The sequence below is a fragment of the Lutra lutra genome, chromosome 2 (genome assembly GCF_902655055.1).
Source record: "Lutra lutra chromosome 2, mLutLut1.2, whole genome shotgun sequence".
Classification (NCBI taxonomy): Eukaryota; Metazoa; Chordata; class Mammalia; order Carnivora; family Mustelidae; genus Lutra; species Lutra lutra.
In genome coordinates this window covers 145,649,524-145,668,604 of record NC_062279.1, presented here as the reverse complement: position 1 = coordinate 145,668,604, position 19,081 = coordinate 145,649,524, and the positions used below count along the sequence as shown (strand labels likewise).

General features: G+C 47.5%; 1 protein-coding gene across 3 annotated transcripts in view; it reads right to left on the bottom strand.

The window, feature by feature from the left end:
- The window catches only part of CRMP1 (collapsin response mediator protein 1), a 71,841-nt gene that overhangs the window by 24,467 nt on the left and 28,293 nt on the right, over nucleotides 1–19,081 (bottom strand). For all 3 annotated transcript variants that reach the window (XM_047718847.1, XM_047718849.1, XM_047718848.1), the window contains exons 3-5: nucleotides 17,987–18,171; nucleotides 13,393–13,557; nucleotides 867–928 (exon numbers count right to left, since the gene is read on the bottom strand). In XM_047718847.1, coding sequence (XP_047574803.1) covers nucleotides 867–928; nucleotides 13,393–13,557; nucleotides 17,987–18,171 — 412 coding nt within the window. The remainder of the gene's footprint in view (nucleotides 1–866; nucleotides 929–13,392; nucleotides 13,558–17,986; nucleotides 18,172–19,081) is intronic.

Below are 19,081 nucleotides of genomic sequence, written 5' to 3'. Positions count from 1 at the left end.
TAACCAGCAGAGGTCAGGGCAATGCTCATACGACAAACCCGGAGTCCCAGTGGTGTAAGAAGGCCAGGTGCCTGGGAGACAATGACCTCAACACCCTGCATGCACCACGAGAGCATCACCCTCTCAAGCTCCTCTCCCCCACATGACAGTGTTGGAAGCCAGCCTACCCAGAGACGGCCACACTGCACAGGTGAGAAAATTAAGGGAGGAGGGAGGGACCTCAGTCTCGACTGCCTGGAGAGAGAGAGCCCCGGCTCCCCTCTGGGTCAGAACTAATGACATGGTGCCCGAGCTTACTAGATCTCCAGAATGAATTGCTGAACTTTTAGAAAAGTACACTTTCCTGAGCCCTGCCCTGAATATCTGGGATGGGATCTAAGACCTGTCTTTTTTTTTTTTAAGATTTAATTTATTTATTTGAGAGAGAGAGAGACAGAGTGTGAGTGAGAGGGGAAGGGAGAGGGAATCTCAAATAGACTCCCCACTGAACACAGAGCCCCATATGGGGCTCGATCCCACAGCCATGAGATCATGACCTGAGATAAAACCAAGAGTTGGACTCTTAACCAACTGAGCCACCCAGGGACCCCTAAGAGTCTGTCTTTTTTTAATAAGCTTTTTCGATGACGCTAAGGATGAGGTGGATTTGGGAACCGCCATGCAAAGGGATCCCCCTCTCGACCCCACTCAAGTAGCCAGACAGGGATGCAGGCCCAGCAGGGGGAGGGGAACCGACAAAAGTCACATAGCAAGGCTGTGTTAGAACCAGGACCTGCACCCAGAGCTCTCCCCTGCCCATTCTGACAGCTCCCTTGCCCATCAGAGTGGCCTCTTTCTCCCAGGAGAGGGTGTGCAGGTGGACCCACCTGGCTATCAGACATTTGGTAGAGATCCTTATATGCCATGTAGACTTGGAAGGAATTGACACCTGTTCCAAGATAAAAAAGGAAACAGAAGAATGCATTTAAGAAAAAAGAAACATTCCTTTCTGGTAAATACATGATCACAAGACAGAGTGGTAACTGCTAGGACAGAAGGGTGTCACTGGGCCTCACAGTGGGAGCACCGAACCCAACCTGGGTGTGCAGGTGAGGGTGGTCAAAGGAGGCTTCCAGTGAAGGCATAGGGCTGAATCGGAAGGAGAAGAAGGGGAGGAGGGGGAAGAGACAGAGGGGGAGGCGGAGGGAAGCAGGGGGAGGAGGAGGGAGGAGAACTATTTGGACAGAGAGGCTGGTGTTCATGGGTATAAACAGTAAGGGGGTTGAAAAGACATAGAATGTGAAGGTACTAGAAGCCTCCTATGGCTTGATGCTCTATTATGATAAAATACATAAACAACATTCGCCATCACAGCCATTTTCAAGTGCACAATTCTGTGGTATTCACTACATTCAAAATACTGTGCAAGCATCACCACTCCCTGCCAGAGCATGTGTTTTTAAAGCAAGGTGTGACACGATTAGACTTTCTTGTCTCAGAAAGACTGTCCTGGAAGCAGTGTTGAGGGTGGGTCTGCAGAGCAGCAGAGGGACATGGCAGCGGGGAAGAGGATGCTGAAGGTCAAGGGGACAGGTATTGCTGAGGCTGTGAGCCAGGGTGGGAGCTGCAGGGGTTGGGGTGGGGGATTCTAGAGGGTTGAAATGACAGGACTTCATGTGTTATGTGGACAGGCCAGCAGGGAGCAGGGGACGTGGGAGACTCCTCCCTAACACACCTGGCAGGTGCATGAGGACAGGGATGTCTTCTGTACTACGTCAGTTGGCACACACGTAATATGTGCTGTGCATTTAATGTTTGTCACAGAATCCAGATATGCCTGGGTAAGAATATGCATTCAGGGCAAAAGTATTATTAAGTGGGATTGAGAATTCTTTTATACTAAAATAATGGTGAAGACAAACCAAAGATCTTTTCTTGTGCAGAAAGCTCCGGCAACAACAATTCCCTATCCAAATCATTAAAAAAAAAATTTTAAGGAAAAAAATTAGATACAGAAATTAACATTAAAATATCAGTTTCTAATTAATCAAGTAGACTTAAATAAGTCATAGACAACTAATTGATACTGTATTCCTTATAAAGATCATCTTTTTTAAAATCTGAAGGAAAAACTCAGTGTATGCAGAGACACAGATCAATGCTCAGTGAGTAAACAGGTAAAACTAAAACTAAAGTGAGACATAAGCTCACGGTCTCATAGCTTTGACTGCGTCATTATTTCCTTAAGGCGAGGGGAAGCAAATATTAACCTAATTAGCTTCCATGATAAGAATTTTTTTTCATGATAAGAAATCTAAGGAAAAAAAAAAGAAAATGAAAATTCCCCAGAAATTAGAAATAAATGACACAAATAAAAGCAGAAATAATGCACTAGCAAACATAGTAAATTTAATGAGTACATCCTAAAACTTCATCTTGCATGCGAGTGGACAGGGTCAAGTCATCTCACATTGAAAGCCATCTCAAAAAATCACGACAGATTTGAATTGTTATCAGTGGAAACCTTCTGTAAACTCTTAAAACCTCAAAAACGAAAAGCAAACAGCCAACATCGTAAATATATCTATATCTGCAACAAATTTAACAGAGGTTTTAAAAAAGACCCTCTTATTTAGAAAAAAACAGTGATTACTTTTGCGGGGAGGAGGGTGTCATGACTGACATGGGGCCCCTGGAGATTCCACTGGGTGGCATCTAGCAAAGTCCTATTTCTTGCCCAAGCAGAGTAGCCTCATAATAATTCATCAAGCCACATTTTTTTTTAATCTGTGTGGTTTTTCTGTTTCTGCTTTATGTTAAAATATTAAAATAAAAGTGAAGAAGCCAAAAACCCCAAAGGTAAAAAGTACTTTGAGACAATTTAAGAAAAAAAAAAAAGTAGCTAATAAAGATAAAGAGATTTGGTCTTATTTGTAATTAAAGTAATTCAAAATAAAACCTCAGTACTATACCACAGTTCAAAATATGTTGCCCAGTGCTACTGAATGTGTGTCAAAATGAGTCCTTCCTCCATACCAATTTGCACCTGCTTAAAAAAACAATTAAGCAATGCATATCAGGAGTAGTAAATGTTCCCGCCTAGCAACAGCGCCTCGGAAACACAGTGAGCCCCAAAATTCCCACAAACCTCCCAAATTCACACATGCCATCATCCTAGCTTTTCTCTAAGGAGGTGGCATGGAATACCAATTCTCAAAGATTGTGTTGAGAGCTTATTCGATGTGAACCCATTCATGATACCTGCCAGTTCTCAGAAACCCCTCCTACTCGATCCACCCCGTAACCTTGGAAGCAGCCCTGTCCACACCATGTGACCCCAGACCAGAGATACTAGTGCAGGGATGGGCACCCAGCAGATGCTGAGCTGAGCTGGAAGGAGGGACAAGGCCCATTTAACACCCCCAAACACTTGGCTGGTCTCTGAAACAGAGATGTACACCCAGACAGAGAGTGGGCTGCTACCTTCCAGCATGGTGGGTATAGAGGCAGAGAACACGGGTCAAGGGTGAGGGGAGAGCAGAGCTGGCTCAAAGAGGAAAGCACAGATGAGCACGGGGTAAGACTCCCTGGTGTGGGATCCTTGGATACACGTCATTATCACCGAGGCAAATTAAACTTAAGCCAAGCTCTGGGGGGATTCTATGGTTTGCAATCTGTTTGCAGAGGCTGATATCTAGACTGGTGAAGAAGAATGGATTCATCCACAGTAATCAGGTTTCTCTACTGCAGGGCTTCTCACAGATTTTCACATGATCACATGCGTTAAGAATAGTCAAGAACAGAATAGAGAGAGAGCATTTCCCAAACTTACTGGACCCCAGCAGCCCTTTTCCATGGAATATTTACTTTTGCGCTCATCAAATATTTACTGAGTGTTTCCTATGCGTGAGCATCATTCTAGAAATGAGACACAGAGCTGTGAACAAGGAAGGAAGGATGCCTGTCTACCTTCTACTGGGAACAAACCATAGGCAGATAAGTAAGCAAGGTAATTCCCTGCAGCGATGGGAGCCAGGAAGAAATTAAACTGGCTGGTAAATTTTTTTTAAGTTTCAAAAAAGCTTCATGGCGACTCTTTCTCTCCCAAGAGGCCGAGTCTGTTTCCCCACTCCTTGAACACAGGCTGGTCTGGAGACCTGCACTGACCCAGGGCATGGGGCGGAAGTGGTGCCATGCTGGCTCCAAGCCACGCCTCGGGGCTCACGCTCACCTTGGAGCCCCATGTGAAGGAGCTCAGGAGAGCCTGCTGGAGGAGAGGCCGTGGAGATGTACGTTGGTTTATCCATTCCCCCATCGATAGACATTTGGGTTGCTTCCAGCTTTTGCCTCTTGTGCCTAATGCTGCTATGAACACGGGTATACAAATATCTCTAAATCCCTGCCTTCAAGTCTATTGGATAAATACCCAGAAGCAGAGTTCCTAGATCATAGAGTTCTTCTACATTTAATTTTCTGAGGCCCCTCCATGCCATTTCCCAGAGTAGCTGCACCAGTGTGGATTCCCACCAATGGTGCCCCAGGGGTCCCATCTCCCCATATCCTTCTCAACACTTGGTACTTCCAGTTTTGTTTTGTTTTTTATAACAGCCCTTCTAATGGGCCTGAGGTGGTCTCTCATTGTAGTTTTGCCAGTGGCTGTTTTCAGCCCCTGGGTTTTGGAGTGGTTTGTTATAAAACAAAGGCTAACTGATACAGAAATCTTTTGCCTAGAGGTCAGGTGCCACAGTGGCCAAAATCTAACACATGCGTCATTGACCTTGGGACTGGGTAATAGGTGGAGGTCAGAACAGTCCCGAGGAGACTGAAGGCCACAAGCTGGGAAAAATAGCCAACACACTGTTAGTGGAGGGTGGGAAAGGGGCCACACGTACTAGGCAGTAGCAACACAAGAGGAAAAAATTGCCACTTGTGATGACGTACCCAGAGAATTTGCGAATCTGCCTGAAATGACTTCCGTGAAGAAGGTTGTTTAAGGGGCTAATCAGAGTATGATGAAACCCCAGAAGACAGGCATCCAATAGGACCAGAGAGACAAGGAACGGTTCAGTTTACAAGTGGAATTGAGTGGACACACAAGACTGCTTCTCATCTCTACTCTTGCCAACACACAAATAGTTCTCAAAGGAAAAAAGGACCTCAGGGTAAAGATTACATTAAGGGTCTGCCTGGCACTCTTTGTTAAGACCTCCTAAAAACCCAAGGTGGTGCCCAGTGAACTTCCTTGGCCAGACAAAAGGACTTCCAAGAATCTTGAAGGCATCACCACACGTCCCCACTGACAGTCATCTAAGGTAGAGAGGAGCTTGTCTCAGAAAAAGATTTGTCTGGTGGAGTGAACTATAATGAATTGAAAACCCACAATGTTTTTAAGAAAACTGTACCCTCTTTGACCAAAAGAGACTGAGCCGGTTCAAAATGAAAAGGGCCCCTGGCCACCAACTTTCTGTGGGTAGGAAAAAGGCAGAGAAAGGTACTTTGCTGCAAACATGGGCCATTTTTATGGAAACTGAACTATGTCTCCAACGGTCAAGCTAAGAATCCCCAGGGTAGTGCCTGAGCTATGCAAACAATGGTCTAGTGCCGGGGACAGGAAGCTTTTCTGCAAAGGGCCAGAGAGTAAATCTTGTAGATTTTGTGGGCCACATGTAGTCTCTGTCACATATTCTTTGTTTTCTGGTCATTGTTTTTATTTTGTTTTGTTTGTTTTGTTTTGAAAAACCCTTAAGAATGTAAACACACCCTTGGTTGGTGAGCTGCATAAGAAACAGGCCACGGGCCATATTTGGCCCACAGACTGGTATTTGCCAACCCCTTAACTTGGGAACTACTCCCAAGGAGAAAGACTGGCCCTGACGAAGGAATATTTTCTACCCTCCAAGATCAGCCCGGCAATATGTGTCCAGTTGGATTCCAGAATTTCGATGGGGTTATGACCATTCATCACTTGCTTTCTCTCTTTTCAAATGGGAGTGTTTGTTGTGGTGGTCCTGTCCATGCCCCACCATTATATGTGGGGTGCCTAGGGTGGGAAGGCACATAGCTTATCTCTTAAGTTCATAAGTTTTTGGATCAAGAGAAGCGATGCCCAGGAAACCTCATCCACATCTTCCATAGATGTTCATCATGAGATCCTAGACTCTGAGCCTGAGGCCATAACCGAATGGAAATTTGTGGAGGTGAGAGTATGTTGAATGAAAGAGAACTATACTAACTGTGGCCAGATAGGACACTATTGAGATTAAAATGGCCACAAATTCCTCCAGGTTCCTCCCTTCAGAGGTGGAATCTTTTTCCCCCATCCCTTGAATATTCTTGTGACATGACTTGACCAACAGGCCGCAATTGAAATGATGATGTATGTGTACTAAGTTTAATATTCAAGAGGGCTTTCAGCTTCCATGTTCACCCACTGGAGCACTACCACCAAGAGAAGAGGTTGTTGTAGAGGGCCCATTAGAGGACATGAGATCATGTGTGGAGCATCTCCCCAGCCATCCCAGCTGAGGCCCAAATGTCTGAGTGTGTGAGCCCAGGCGAGATCAGGAGAGAAACCCATCTGCAGCTGTAGTTGTCAACCTACAGAGTCATGAGGTGATTAATGATTATTATTTTAAGTACCGAGTTTTAAATGGTTTGTTACATGGCAAAAGCTAGCTGATACACAGAGCAATGCAATAGACTATGGAAGTTCCCACAGAAAGATCCAGAAGGTTCATACCAATGGTGTAATGACACCATTGTCTTTGCGTTGCTATTCTTAGAACACACCCAAGTAACACAGGCTAAACACTTGACCCAAGTGACACAGTCCAGCAATGTGAGTTCCTCTCCTCTTTGCCTGGCTTGTTTTTTTTTCTCTCTTCTTTTCAATAATTTTTAAATTAAGTTTCTATTTGAGAATGAAACGCTGCCACCATCCAACAAAACCAATAAGAACTATTAATAGTGGCTGGGGTCCATGGCTCAGAAAACACAGGCAGGACTCCCCTGTCGGGGGTTTATAAAAAATCCCATCCCATAGCCATTCTCCCCTGCCAAGTCCACACAGCATGCAGGCACCACCGTTTTCTAGAATAACTTCCTCTTGTATTTTGAGATTTCTAAAATAAGCCATAAGGTGCTTGATCTAAAGGTGGATTCGAGTGCTGAGCAATGGCTTTCATAACCCACAGGCCGAGCTTGTCTTTGGGAGATGTGCTGTCGACCTGTTCTTTGGGCAGCCTGAATGCAGCGTAAAGAGCACCTGGCAAGGAGGTCAGAGGCTGGGCAGCAGTGCTGAGGAGTCATAACCTGTGCTCTGGCTAAGGGCTCCCAGCAAAGAGACTGTCCAAGGAGGCTAAATCCAGCCTGAGCCCCAGCTGCCAAGCCCAGGCCCTGGGAGAAGGGCATGTTCTTCCGATGGAGCACCCCATGAGGGTGCCTTTTTGCAATTCTCACAAAGACACCAAAAGCGCTAGCAGCAGCTCTATCAGAGAAAGCTGAGTCCAAGTGCTAGCTGCTGTGAGACACTGGGAAAGGGACTACACCTCTCTGAGCTTCAGTTTCCATTTCTGAAACAGGTGGACTGAACTATATGAGCTTTACATTGATTTTCTGTTCTGAAAATATCCTGCCCTTGATCGTACAGTCCAATGATGATGGCCATCAAGATTCCTGGGCAAGCCCTCTGACTCAGAAGGGGGTGTGCTAAAAATGCTTTAGGAAAGGAGACCAGGCATGCTCCTCCCTCCTCCTCTCCCTCCCTCTCTTTCTTCCCTAACTTAGTCATTCATGCACTAAGTATTTACCGAGAATTTACTCTATGCCAGATGTGTGCTAAACACTTGGGGTACAGAATTCAGTAAGACATCTTTCAGGAACTCAGCTCCCCATTATTTACTGAACCACTCCTATGTGCAAGCATCTGGGGGAAAGCCCTTGAAAGCCACATGAGCAATTTGGCACTGAGCCTGGGGACACTGGGGAAGCCACTCCCGGTGGTCACACTAATTGCTTTTTAAATCCCACATCGACGGCTGGAATGCACTAGCAGGATGAGACTGGAGGCAGAGACCAGGGATGAGGCTGAGGAGGAATCTGGACAAGACACAGTGAGCCCCACATCTGGGAAGGGACTTGAGGGGGGAGACCCGGAGTCCAAGTTGAACTGCTATAAATGCAAAGGCATGGATCCAGTGATGGATGGGGGAGGGGAGGGAGAGGGAATAGCTGGACAGGGGTGCCCCCCATGGAGATGGGGACCCAGAGTGACACATAGTAGAGTTCACAGGAAGAGGTAATGGGTTTGGGAGAAACTGGTAATAAGTCTGAGACCCCTGGGGGCATCCTGGGAGCCGTATCACACACGAGTTGGGATCGGGGTCACAGGCGGATGGATAGTGAGGACACTACAGAAGCTGAGGGCCCCACAGGAAGGTGAGCCTGGACTGGAGCCCTGAGGTCACCACCATTCACGGAGCACCTTGGGAAGGAGAAAGACCAGGCGGGGCTGGGTGGGGCTTGTAGACGATCCCATGTGTGTTTTGATGAAGCTGCAAGTGCACAAAGGAGGGGAAGGGGCTGGAGCCAAGGCTCAGGACAGTGCTACTTGCCTTGGGTAAGAAGGAATCCGTGCACTTCGGAGCACTGACAATGTCCTTTGTAACCCATCCCCCCAACCTGGGACACAGGACTGGCCAACAGGAAGGAAAGGCAAGAACAAGTGCCCTGGACAGGGGCCAGCCTCTACTGGGGGTCCTCAAATTTCTTACCTTGTTTCCCCTCCAGACCCTTTGGTCTTAGCAACCCCTACAGCCTGTCGGTGCTAACCCTCGGGGCCTCAGAGGAGGGCACTTTGCTGGCCCACCCATCCTAGAGCCGAGGGTTCGGGTCCTGGGGTCTCCTTCAGGGGATGTGAAGGGGAGCCTGAGACCCAACCTCGGGTCTGGGGGTCACAGAAGGTTGATGTTCCTTTGGGTCTTTCCTAAAACCCTAACACAGGGGCGCACACAGTCCCTGAGCCAGCGATCCTGACCCTGCTTTGTATCAGAACACCTGAGTTTTGCAAACACATCCCTCTGGGAATTTGGGTTCAACGGGCCTGGAGCCTAGCTCTGGCAGGTTCTTAAGAGTTCCTTGGCCCAGAAGGAGAACCCATGATCTGCTCTGAGTGCCTCCTGCTACCAGTGAGACAAGTGAGCGGGACACCACTGCACACCAGGAATAGAGAAGAGAAAAACCCACCTCTCCCTGCGCAGTCTCAGTCCAGAGGCCAGATGAGGACAGCAAGAGCCCCGAGCCCCACAGCCCTGCTGGAGAAGCCCCCTCTGGGGCCATGGGAGTTCCGAGGGGACACGCGCCTGGAGTGCCAGGCAAGCACGGAAGGCTTCTAGGAGATGGGGTTATTTGAGCCCATCCCTGAGGATGGCGTCTACCGTCAGACGCTGCTTTGGGGCCTCTCTGCATGTCTCAGGTGCACCACAGTGAAGCGGCGGCCCAGGGGCCACCGAACAACGAACGAGGCTGAAGCCCCCGGCAGGAGAGGGGCTCAGTGTGGAGGATCCTTCCTGCCTGAGGGAACACATTGCCTCCGGTCCCTCGGAAGGGGGAGCTGGGCAACAGGTGCGGGGCCCCCGAGATGACCTGCAGTTTCCTGTCCAAAGCTCTTCTATTGAGGTCCCCACGCCTGTGGGTGGCCGCACAGACACCGGCCCTTCTCCAGGCAGTCTGATGCTCTGACAGAGACCATCCAGTGTCGGCACAGCCCCTGGCCGCCTTCCTCTTCCTGCATCACCAAGGCAGGCCAGAGTGGGACCCCTCTCCACAGAGGGCACCCCTTTCCTCTCTCCCCATGGGGTGTATCAAGAGACGTACGGGCAGCAAGCCCTGCCTGAGGTCCCTATGCCTGGGTTCAGCTGGACTCAGTAGCTCAGCCTCCGTGGTACCTAAGAAAAGCCACCCCCCCACCTCCCTCTGGGGTTGCTATGACAACAAAGACCTGGCATCAGGGTGGAGAATTAAAAATGAGCTCAGACAGTGGGGTTTGCACTTGGTACCAGAGCCCAGGTGCTTTGGATGAGGTGTCGCTGAACAACCCCAGAGAGGTCAGCTTGGGGACTTGCCTGGCAGCACCTGGCCAGGACGCCGAAGGGCAGGCTTGAACCCAGGCAGCCCGACTGCTGGGATCGTCCCACACCCTGCTTCGGGGAGAGCTGCAGGCAGATGACCCTCAGCAGTCAGCCCTGTGTGAATCATCCTACCTGCACAGAGCAGCCTCGCTCAAGGTCATGCCCTCTCCCAGAGGGCCTCGCCCAATGCCTGGCTGGTGAGGAGCTATTAAGTCCCCACCCCCTTGGCTTCCCTGGGATCCAGTGGCAGGGTGTCCAGGTCTCAGAGCTCCCTGCGGCTGATATTGTTCTCTGGGCTCTGCTCCCAGTGGCTGATCCTGTGATCATGCTGGGGTGGGGAGGGCAAAATAACACCCCCTCCAAGATGTCCCCACCCTAATCCTCAGAACCTATGAATATGTTCCTCCTACAACAAAGGGAATCTGCAGATGGCATTAAATGAAGGAGACTGAGATAAAAGATCATCCTGTATTACCTGAGAGGGCCTAGTGAGATCACCAGGGTCCTTTTTAAGAAAAAGCAGGGGAGAAGTCAGAGTCAATGTCGGGGGCGGCGGTGTCTGGAAGGACAGGGTCACCAGCCAGCATGCGGGCAGCCAGGTGAGGCCGGAAAAGTCAAGGAAGGGCTCCCTCCAGGGCCCCCAGCACCTTGACCTCAGCCCTAAAGCCCACTTCAGACTCCCCATCTCTAGAACTGCCATTTGGATCATTTTAAACCACAAATGGGTGCGGGGGGCTTGTTACAGTAGCAAAAGGAAACCAATCCACACTCATTTCCTGCACCCCAGTCTCCACCTCAGAATTTGCTTGCAATGAGCCCTGACAACACAATTTTTTAAAATTTTCCAATAGGAAGGAAATCAACCCAGTACCTCCATAAAACTGAACGCTCTGGGGGTCTTATGATGGAATGATGATAAAAGTAATAACTAAAAATACAGAATCCTTACCAGGAACCAACGGCGTTCTAAGCACTTTATACCCTCTCATTTGAGGTTCCAACCTCTATTTTCCAGCTGGGGAAACTGAGGCACAGAGAGGTTGAGTGACTGGCCCAAGGTCACGCAATTGCTAAGTGGAGAGGCCTGGTGAGCCATGATGTTTTATTGAGTGGGAAAAAAAAAAAAAAAGCATCGTGCAAGATAATGTACAATACAGGTCTGCTCACGTGAGAATTATGTGTGTTTGAGTGTGGACACACTTACACAAATAGGAAAGATGCCTGGAAAGACAAATTCTTAATTATCGCTTTCTACTTTGGCACTTCCATATTGTCTCTGAATAAACACACACTAATTCTGAAACTTAAATCAATAGAAAACATTCTATGATATTAGTCAGACACCTAAAACCATGAATGCACCTAAAAATTTCTCCAAGTCACTTCCTTGCAAGTGTCTGGTCAGGGGAAGAGAATTCTCTGTCCTCTTCTAAGACAAGGAAATACATAGGACCGCACAAAGTGCCCCTCGCCCACAGAGCTGTGGGACTCTCCTGAGACGGTTCTGCGATGCTGGTGTTCTACTGGACTCTTCACATCCCCGTACACAGCCAAGCTGCTAAAACCAATGTGATGAAGCCCATAGGGTAAGTGGGAAACTGCTCAGGATTTAACGTTAGGTGAGAAAAGCGAGATACAAAATTGTAAATTATGGATCATGACTGGATCGTGATTGGATTATGATTCTGTACAAAACAAAAGTGTGACTCACAGCAACTGCAATGGAGTGCCTTCTTGATGTGCGGAACTCAGACACACAAAACCCAAACTCATGGGAGGGCAAAGAATATAACCAGATAGTCATAGAAAGGTATGCAAAGTATTTATCATAATTAACGATAAAAGAACAGCAGTGGATAGTGGTAGACTGAATTTGACTTATCAGATTTGCATGGATTTTGTAGAAGAAATACAACCCAATGGTACAAGCATGCAAAGAGCTAGAGACATGGGGATCGTGGGCATGCAAGGTGCATCTTTCAGGAAAGTAATTTGGCTGTAAGTGTCACGAGCCTTGAAAAATGTTAAAACGTTGATCTTGTAATTCCATCTCTGGAAATCTAAGGAAACAATTAGAAATGCAAACAGACGTTTATATACAAAGATGTTCACCATAACACTACTTAGAGTAGAGCAAACAGAAAACCTAAGTGCCCAATAAAAAGAAAATAACTAAGCAAGTTAACCATTACATTGTACATTACAAACCCTGGAAAGTTATTAATGAAAAGTAATGAATACTCATAAAATGTTAAGTGGAAATAGAAGGATTCCACCTACCTGCCATCATATAACTATATAAGGAGAAAATCATCCAAATCAACAGAGAATGGAAAGCAATAATCCTTAACATGAATGTAAGCAGCGATTGGGGTAAGCTCAAGAAGAAAAAAGATTTTTTCCTTCTCTTGATGTTCTGACTTTTATGCAATGGGGCAAATATACTTTTATGATGAGAAAACACAGCATATGTTATCTTAAAAATGGAAAACACCCTTGCGTTCTTTTTGGAGCATTTCCTTCATTTGAAGCTGCCTCTTCCGAGAGCATCCAGAACTGCCCCTCTCCAGACTGACCATTCCCACCCTAGTTCATTTTTTCCCTATTCTTTGCTTCATGTATCTTCAATTTACCTCAACACAATGCACACTGTAGTGTCTACACTGTGCAGGGACACATGGTGTGAGTCCAAACAGAAGGGAATTGGGGTGGGATACAGAGATGGATAGACACAATCTCCCTCCCTCCACCCCAGAGAGCTTAGGGTTTAACACAAGAGCAAGACAGAGAACCAGTGTCCCATAAGCCAACAACAATGGAGAAGGTGCTCCCAGAGTAACCTGATATAGACATTCAAGGAACAAGCAATTCTGATTGGGGAAATTGGAGAAGCTGCAATTTGAGCTTGGGTAGCTGGGTAGAAGAAAGGGCATTCCTGGAAGGGAGGAGTAGAGGTGAGCACAGGCCCAGCAGTGCAGCAGGTTTCAGGGGATGCATCCAAGATAATGGTAAAAAATGAGAAATGAGTCTAGATCACTGAGGGCCTTGAGTGCTAGGCTAAGAAAATCAGGTTTTTTTCTGTGAACAGGGGGATATCTCCAAAGGGCTTGAAGGAGAAGAGGACAGACTCCTCAAAGAGGATCTCCTTTTTTCCATTGTATATGCCACAGTGCATAGCTGGACTCACAAGAAATGCAGATAAAGGGATTTTTAAGTCCATATACTGAGACCCACCAAAGAACCAGAGATTCCAGAACTATACCCCCGTTCTGAAGCTTTAACTGACCTTTGTCCTGCACCAGCACCTCCAACTCCTCCCGAACACCATCATACCAGCTTGTGATGTCCACATGGAGGGAATAGTCGCAGCAGGATTTGGTGTCAGCTGCCTCATGCCATTTCTCGAAGGAGGTCAGAAGGCTAGACCCAGGTTCAGGGACAACATGGTCAACTGTGAAAGAAAAATATGCATCACATTCCAAAATGCATAGGACCTGAGCTATTCCAGTGGTAGCCTCAAATACCCTCTTCACCCCATCATCATCACGATCACACCATCATCACCACTATCATCACCATCATCACCATTGACATCATCATCACCACCTTAATCATCACCCTCACTATCAACCCCTTATCAACACCATCCATCATCAACACACCATCACCATCCCCAACATTATCATCACCATCATCACCATCACCATGATCATTATGTCATCATCACCATCATCATCATCATCACCACCATCACCATCACTATTATCTACATCTCCATCACCATCACCATCATCATCACCATCACCACCATCATCACCATCACCACCCTCTCCATCATCACTCCCACCACCATCATCAATATTGCCATCGCTGTCACATCATTACCATAACCATCAACAGTGACATCGTCACCACCATTGTCATTGTCATTGGCAGCAACAGCAGCAGTATCACAAGTATTTATTGAATGCTTACTATGCCTCAGACACTGCCACCAGGCTTTCCATAAATTATCTCATTAAATCCTCACAACCATCCTGTGAAGTGAATATTAATATCTCCAGTGGCTGAAGAAGAAACTGAGGCTCAAAGAGGGTAAGGAACTTGTCGAAAGTCACACAACTAGGTAAATGGTAGGAAGAAGACCTACGGAGTCCCGTCAGCTGCAGCTGGAAACCCTTCCCACTACTCCATGCTGCCACAGCTGAAAGGTACACAACCTTATAAACTAAAAGCATGTTAACTTCATCACCTCTTTTCAAAATAAAATCTTAAATGTAAAGCAAATGAAAGCAGAGATGCCTGACTTTTAAACCCCACTTGACTTTGCATATCCGTCTAGCTACTACCCTGCTTCCCTAACATCCACCCTTCACAGCCAGACATCTATAAAGTGTAGCCTTATTCTCTGCCCACTCATTCCTCTACTGTCGAAATCATCAGCCTCTGCACTTAATTCAATCTCAATGTCTCTAGATTTAATGGAAACATCCAGTCCTGACTCCAATGGACCTCCTGGGACACAGTGAATCACTCCCTGCTCTTGGCTTCCATGCAACATGGCTTTCTGGCTTTTATTCTACTTCTGTGGCCATTTTTCTTCAGTCTCCTTGTAGACTCTTCTGCCTCTACTTGGCCATTAAATGGTCAAATTCCCTATGGCTTGGTCCACCCTTCAATGCACCTGCTCATTAAAATGTACCGTTCCCTCTTAGCTGCAGAACTCTGACCTCAGCTCTTTCCCTGACCTCCCCACCAGGAAGACTCAAAAGCACATCAAGATTAAAATGTCCCAAGCCTCATGCAACATTTTTCCCCCTTCCCCTTGCAAATCTGGTCCCTACAGCCTCTTCAGCTTGAGGCTATCTTCTTAATTCCACAGCTAGGATCCCAAGGGTCATTATTGACTCTTTCTTTCTCTCAGGTACTCCCATCACCCATCACCAAGTACTTATATTTTCCTCCTACATATCCCCAGAGCTGTCCATCTCTGTCCACCTCCATGGCCACATTCCTCATCCTAGCTACCCTCTTCTGTCAGCTGAGCTACTAAAATCACTTCCCCCTGGTCCAGCCACATCTGATCTAGGCCACTCTATTCTGGTCTCTTTAAAACCCAAAGCAGGGGCGCCTGGGTGGCTCAGTGGGTTAAGCCGCTGCCTTCGGCTCAGGTCATGATCTCAGGGTTCTGGGATTGAGCCCCACATCGGGCTCTCTGCTCAGCGGGGAGCCTGCTTCCTCCTCTCTACCTGCTCTCTGCCTGCTTGTGATCTCTCTCTGTCAAATAAATAAATAAAATCTTTAAAAAAAAACTATAAAAAAATAAAATAAAATAAAACCCAAAGCAGATGGCATCATTCCTTGCTTGAACTTCAATGCCTGCTCATTGCCCATTTGAAAAAGTCCAAAATTCTTACCTCAGCCATCAAGACCCATCAGTACCACCCTCACCTTCCAGTCTTACCTCACACGATCCCATCTCTGAATCTCTGCACTCATGCTTCACAGGCCTTCTTCTGTCTCTTCAATGCAAGCTGTGTCCTCCCATCACAGGGGCTTCACATATGCTGTTCCCTCTTCCTGGAGCCCTACTCCCCTCCACCCTCTTCACGCAGTGAATTCATACTCATCCTTCAAGACCTCTGCATGAATGCTGCATTTTCAGGGAAGCCTTTCCTGAGCTCTCTGCCCCTCAGCTCAAAGCTCTTTGCACCCCTTTATGTTGTAGCCCTAGTCACAGATTACAGACATTGCATATAGTTATACATGATCTGTAACTCCCCATAAGACTGCAACCACTGGGGTACCAGCACCATGTCCACCTTGGTACTTCCCTCCCCTAACACATAGCACAGAGCCACCCTCAATAAGTATCTGTTGGATGACAACATGGGGTGGGGACTCAGAACCTCCCCGCCCCTCACGATGGTCCTCCTAGTGCTTCCACGGGTTCTTGGGGTTCCATGAAACACATTGTGAAAATCACCCTTTTCCAGATGGGGTAGATAAAGCCACTGCCCTAAGGGTCTCAAAGGAGCAAAGCAGGACCCTGGAGATCCTGACTTTTGATTTGGGGCTCTGTCCTCTACTCCGCATAGGTCCCCTGAGCCTGTAACTTCCCTCTCCACTTCCCAGCACTGTGTGAGCTTCTATCTCCAAGTATTTGCCACATGTCATGCACGACACCCAGGAACCTCATGTGTGTCTTCCAGCAATGCTATGCCGGGGGAGACTCAGATAATAAAGCCCATCCTACAGATGAGAAAGCTGAGGCATAGGGAGGCTAAATACTGCCCACAGTCATACTGGTACTGAGTGGCAGTGATCAGGATCAAACCTGGAGAGCTGGGGTCCAAGTCCAAATCCATCCAGGTCCAACACTGGGGCTCCTCCCACTTTCCCAACCAGCAGACAAAAGGCCGTCTTGTGGAGAAGGGACCAGGACTGTGCTTGCCTCATGAGCTGGGCCATCCCCTCCTGAATCAGGGGGACAAGGAGGCTCTGATGCATGAGCTCCACCTGCCATGGCCAACTCTAGCCCAGCATACTTCCAAAGGTATTCCTAGGAGGGAGAGAGATGGGCAGCCAGAGAGCCTAACAGTTGAAAGAACACTGAAAATCAACTGTTGCTTATTAATTAAAATAATTTATTAAAATGGAATCCAAGAGGGGCACCTGGGTGGCTCAGTTGGTTAAGTGTCTGACTTCAGCTCAGGTCATGATCTCAGGGTCCTGGGATCGAGCCCTGTGTTGGGCTCCCTGCTCAGCAGGGAGTCTGCTTCTCCCTCTCCTTCTGGCCTTCCCCACTGCCCATGTCTCTCTCTCTCTCTTTCTGTCCAATAAATAAATAAAATCTTTAAAAAAATTAAAAATAAAATAAAATAGAATCCAAGAAAGAAAAGCTACTTCAAAAACTACAGGAGACTGCAAAATACTGTAGAAGAATCCAGCATCCCAGGAAACCTCTGTGCTAGATGGCATTTTTGGTACACAATGCCTCCTCCTTTCCCACCTTCACCAGGGTTCATGGTGGGCAAAGTACAATCCCAGGGACTTTGGGCTCTGCCGTGCAACTTGCCTTGGCCAACAGAACTTCAGCATGTAAGTGAAGACATGAGGTGGTAAGAAGAGTGGCAAGTTTCTACCAGACTCTTCTTGTACTTCTGCTGTCTGCCAGGAGAAGGGCATGGTTGAGCTGGGTGTTGGTTCCAGGGTGGGAGCTCCATGGTGCCCATCTGAACCCAACCCACATCCTGAGGCAGAATCACTCTATCCTGCTCCTAGTCCCTCTGATCATTGACCAAGAGAAACAAGTGACGCTTGAAGTCTGGGAACTATTCATTATGCAGCGTTATCCTGGCATTACTGCATCAACACTGATTAGAACAACCACTTTCCCACTGTGTCACCTTCAGCAGCCCTTTTCAGCCTCTCCTCTCCCATCTTTCTTCATAACACCTATATCCCTTGTCCCAAAACTTTAGCCATGTGCACACCAGGTTCAGGATTTTTTTGCTTTATTTCCCTACAAACCATATCATTCTTTCCTTAATACTTTTCTTTAGATCAGCTCACCATTTCTAAAAATTTAAATGTTAATTTCAACCTCACCCGACGCAACAGCACCCATGATGTGCTAGTGCTAGTTATTTATCTTCCAATGCATTAAAATAATTTAAACTTTTAAGTGTCTGGATTGCCTATAAAATCCTCTGTGTACCACCAGTGCCAGTCTTTATGGTAGGTTGTGGTGAGAACTACATGAATTGGTCCCCTGAGCAAATTGCCTGGTGTAGATTGAGAATGCGGTGTTTCTGCTGCCACTGGTGATGACGGACCAAAGTCACTGTCCATGTGCCCAAGGCAGGGGTTCAACTCACTGATCATCGTGGTCCCGCCTGCCAGCGCTGCCCTGGTCCCTTGGAAGAAGTCGTCGGCAGCGGTCATCCCCTGGGACGGCTTCTGCAGGTAGGTGTTGACATCGATACCTCCAGGAATCACCATCCGTCCATTGGCCTCGATGGTCTTCACTCCACCAGGAACTATTAAGTTCTCTCCTATTTGTCTGCAAACAAACAACCAAAATGGCCTTTGGTTCTTAAAGGAAAGACAAGATGGCAGCCAACTGTGCAGCTTCAGTTCCATTAGGTAAACATTCCTGAGCCAGGTCCTAGGCAGGGCACTGGGTAGACAGAGATTGCTCAGGCAGGGGTAGGGAGTATAAGGTGGGCTGCTTCACCAGTCCAGGAATCCAGGAAGCCTTCCAGGGGAAGGTGGTGGCAAAGAGTTCTCAGACTAGCCTAGAACTCCTTTAGAACACTTTTATCAACCACTTTGATGATCCAGATTGTAGGAGACAGGGTGTACCATCCCCTTAGCTCTGCAGACCATGAAAGGTAGTGTTACGGGCTGAAGTGGGACCCTCCCAAAAGCTTATGTTGATGCTCTAATCCCAAGGACCTCAGAATGTGACTGTATTTGAGGACTGGCCCTTTACAGGGACAATTATGGTAATATGAGTTTGTCCCTGTGGGCCCTAATCCAATAGGCTTGGTGTCTTTGTAAGAAGAGATCAGAACAGACTCGTACAGAGGGTTGACCCCATGAGGACACGGGGAGAAGATGGCCATCTACACGCCAAGGAGAGAGGCCTCAAAGAAACCAACCTACCAACCTCCTGATCTCAGACTTCCAGCCTCCAGACCCACAAGAGAATGAACATCTGTTGTTTTAAACCACCCAGTGTGTGTGGTACGTTGTTACACCAGCCGCAGCAAGCTAATGCAGACAGGCAACTGGGATTATCGTTTTCAGTCTCCTGAGCACTGACCTCAGGAAAGCTACTTAACTTCCCAGTCCCTGCAAGAAAAAACCACGAACATCGTAAAACCTGCCTGGAGGGAATCACACTGGGGACAGCAGAATTTTTCTGAACCTGCTGACATCCCTTCTGTTCCCCAACGTGTTAGGTGCCA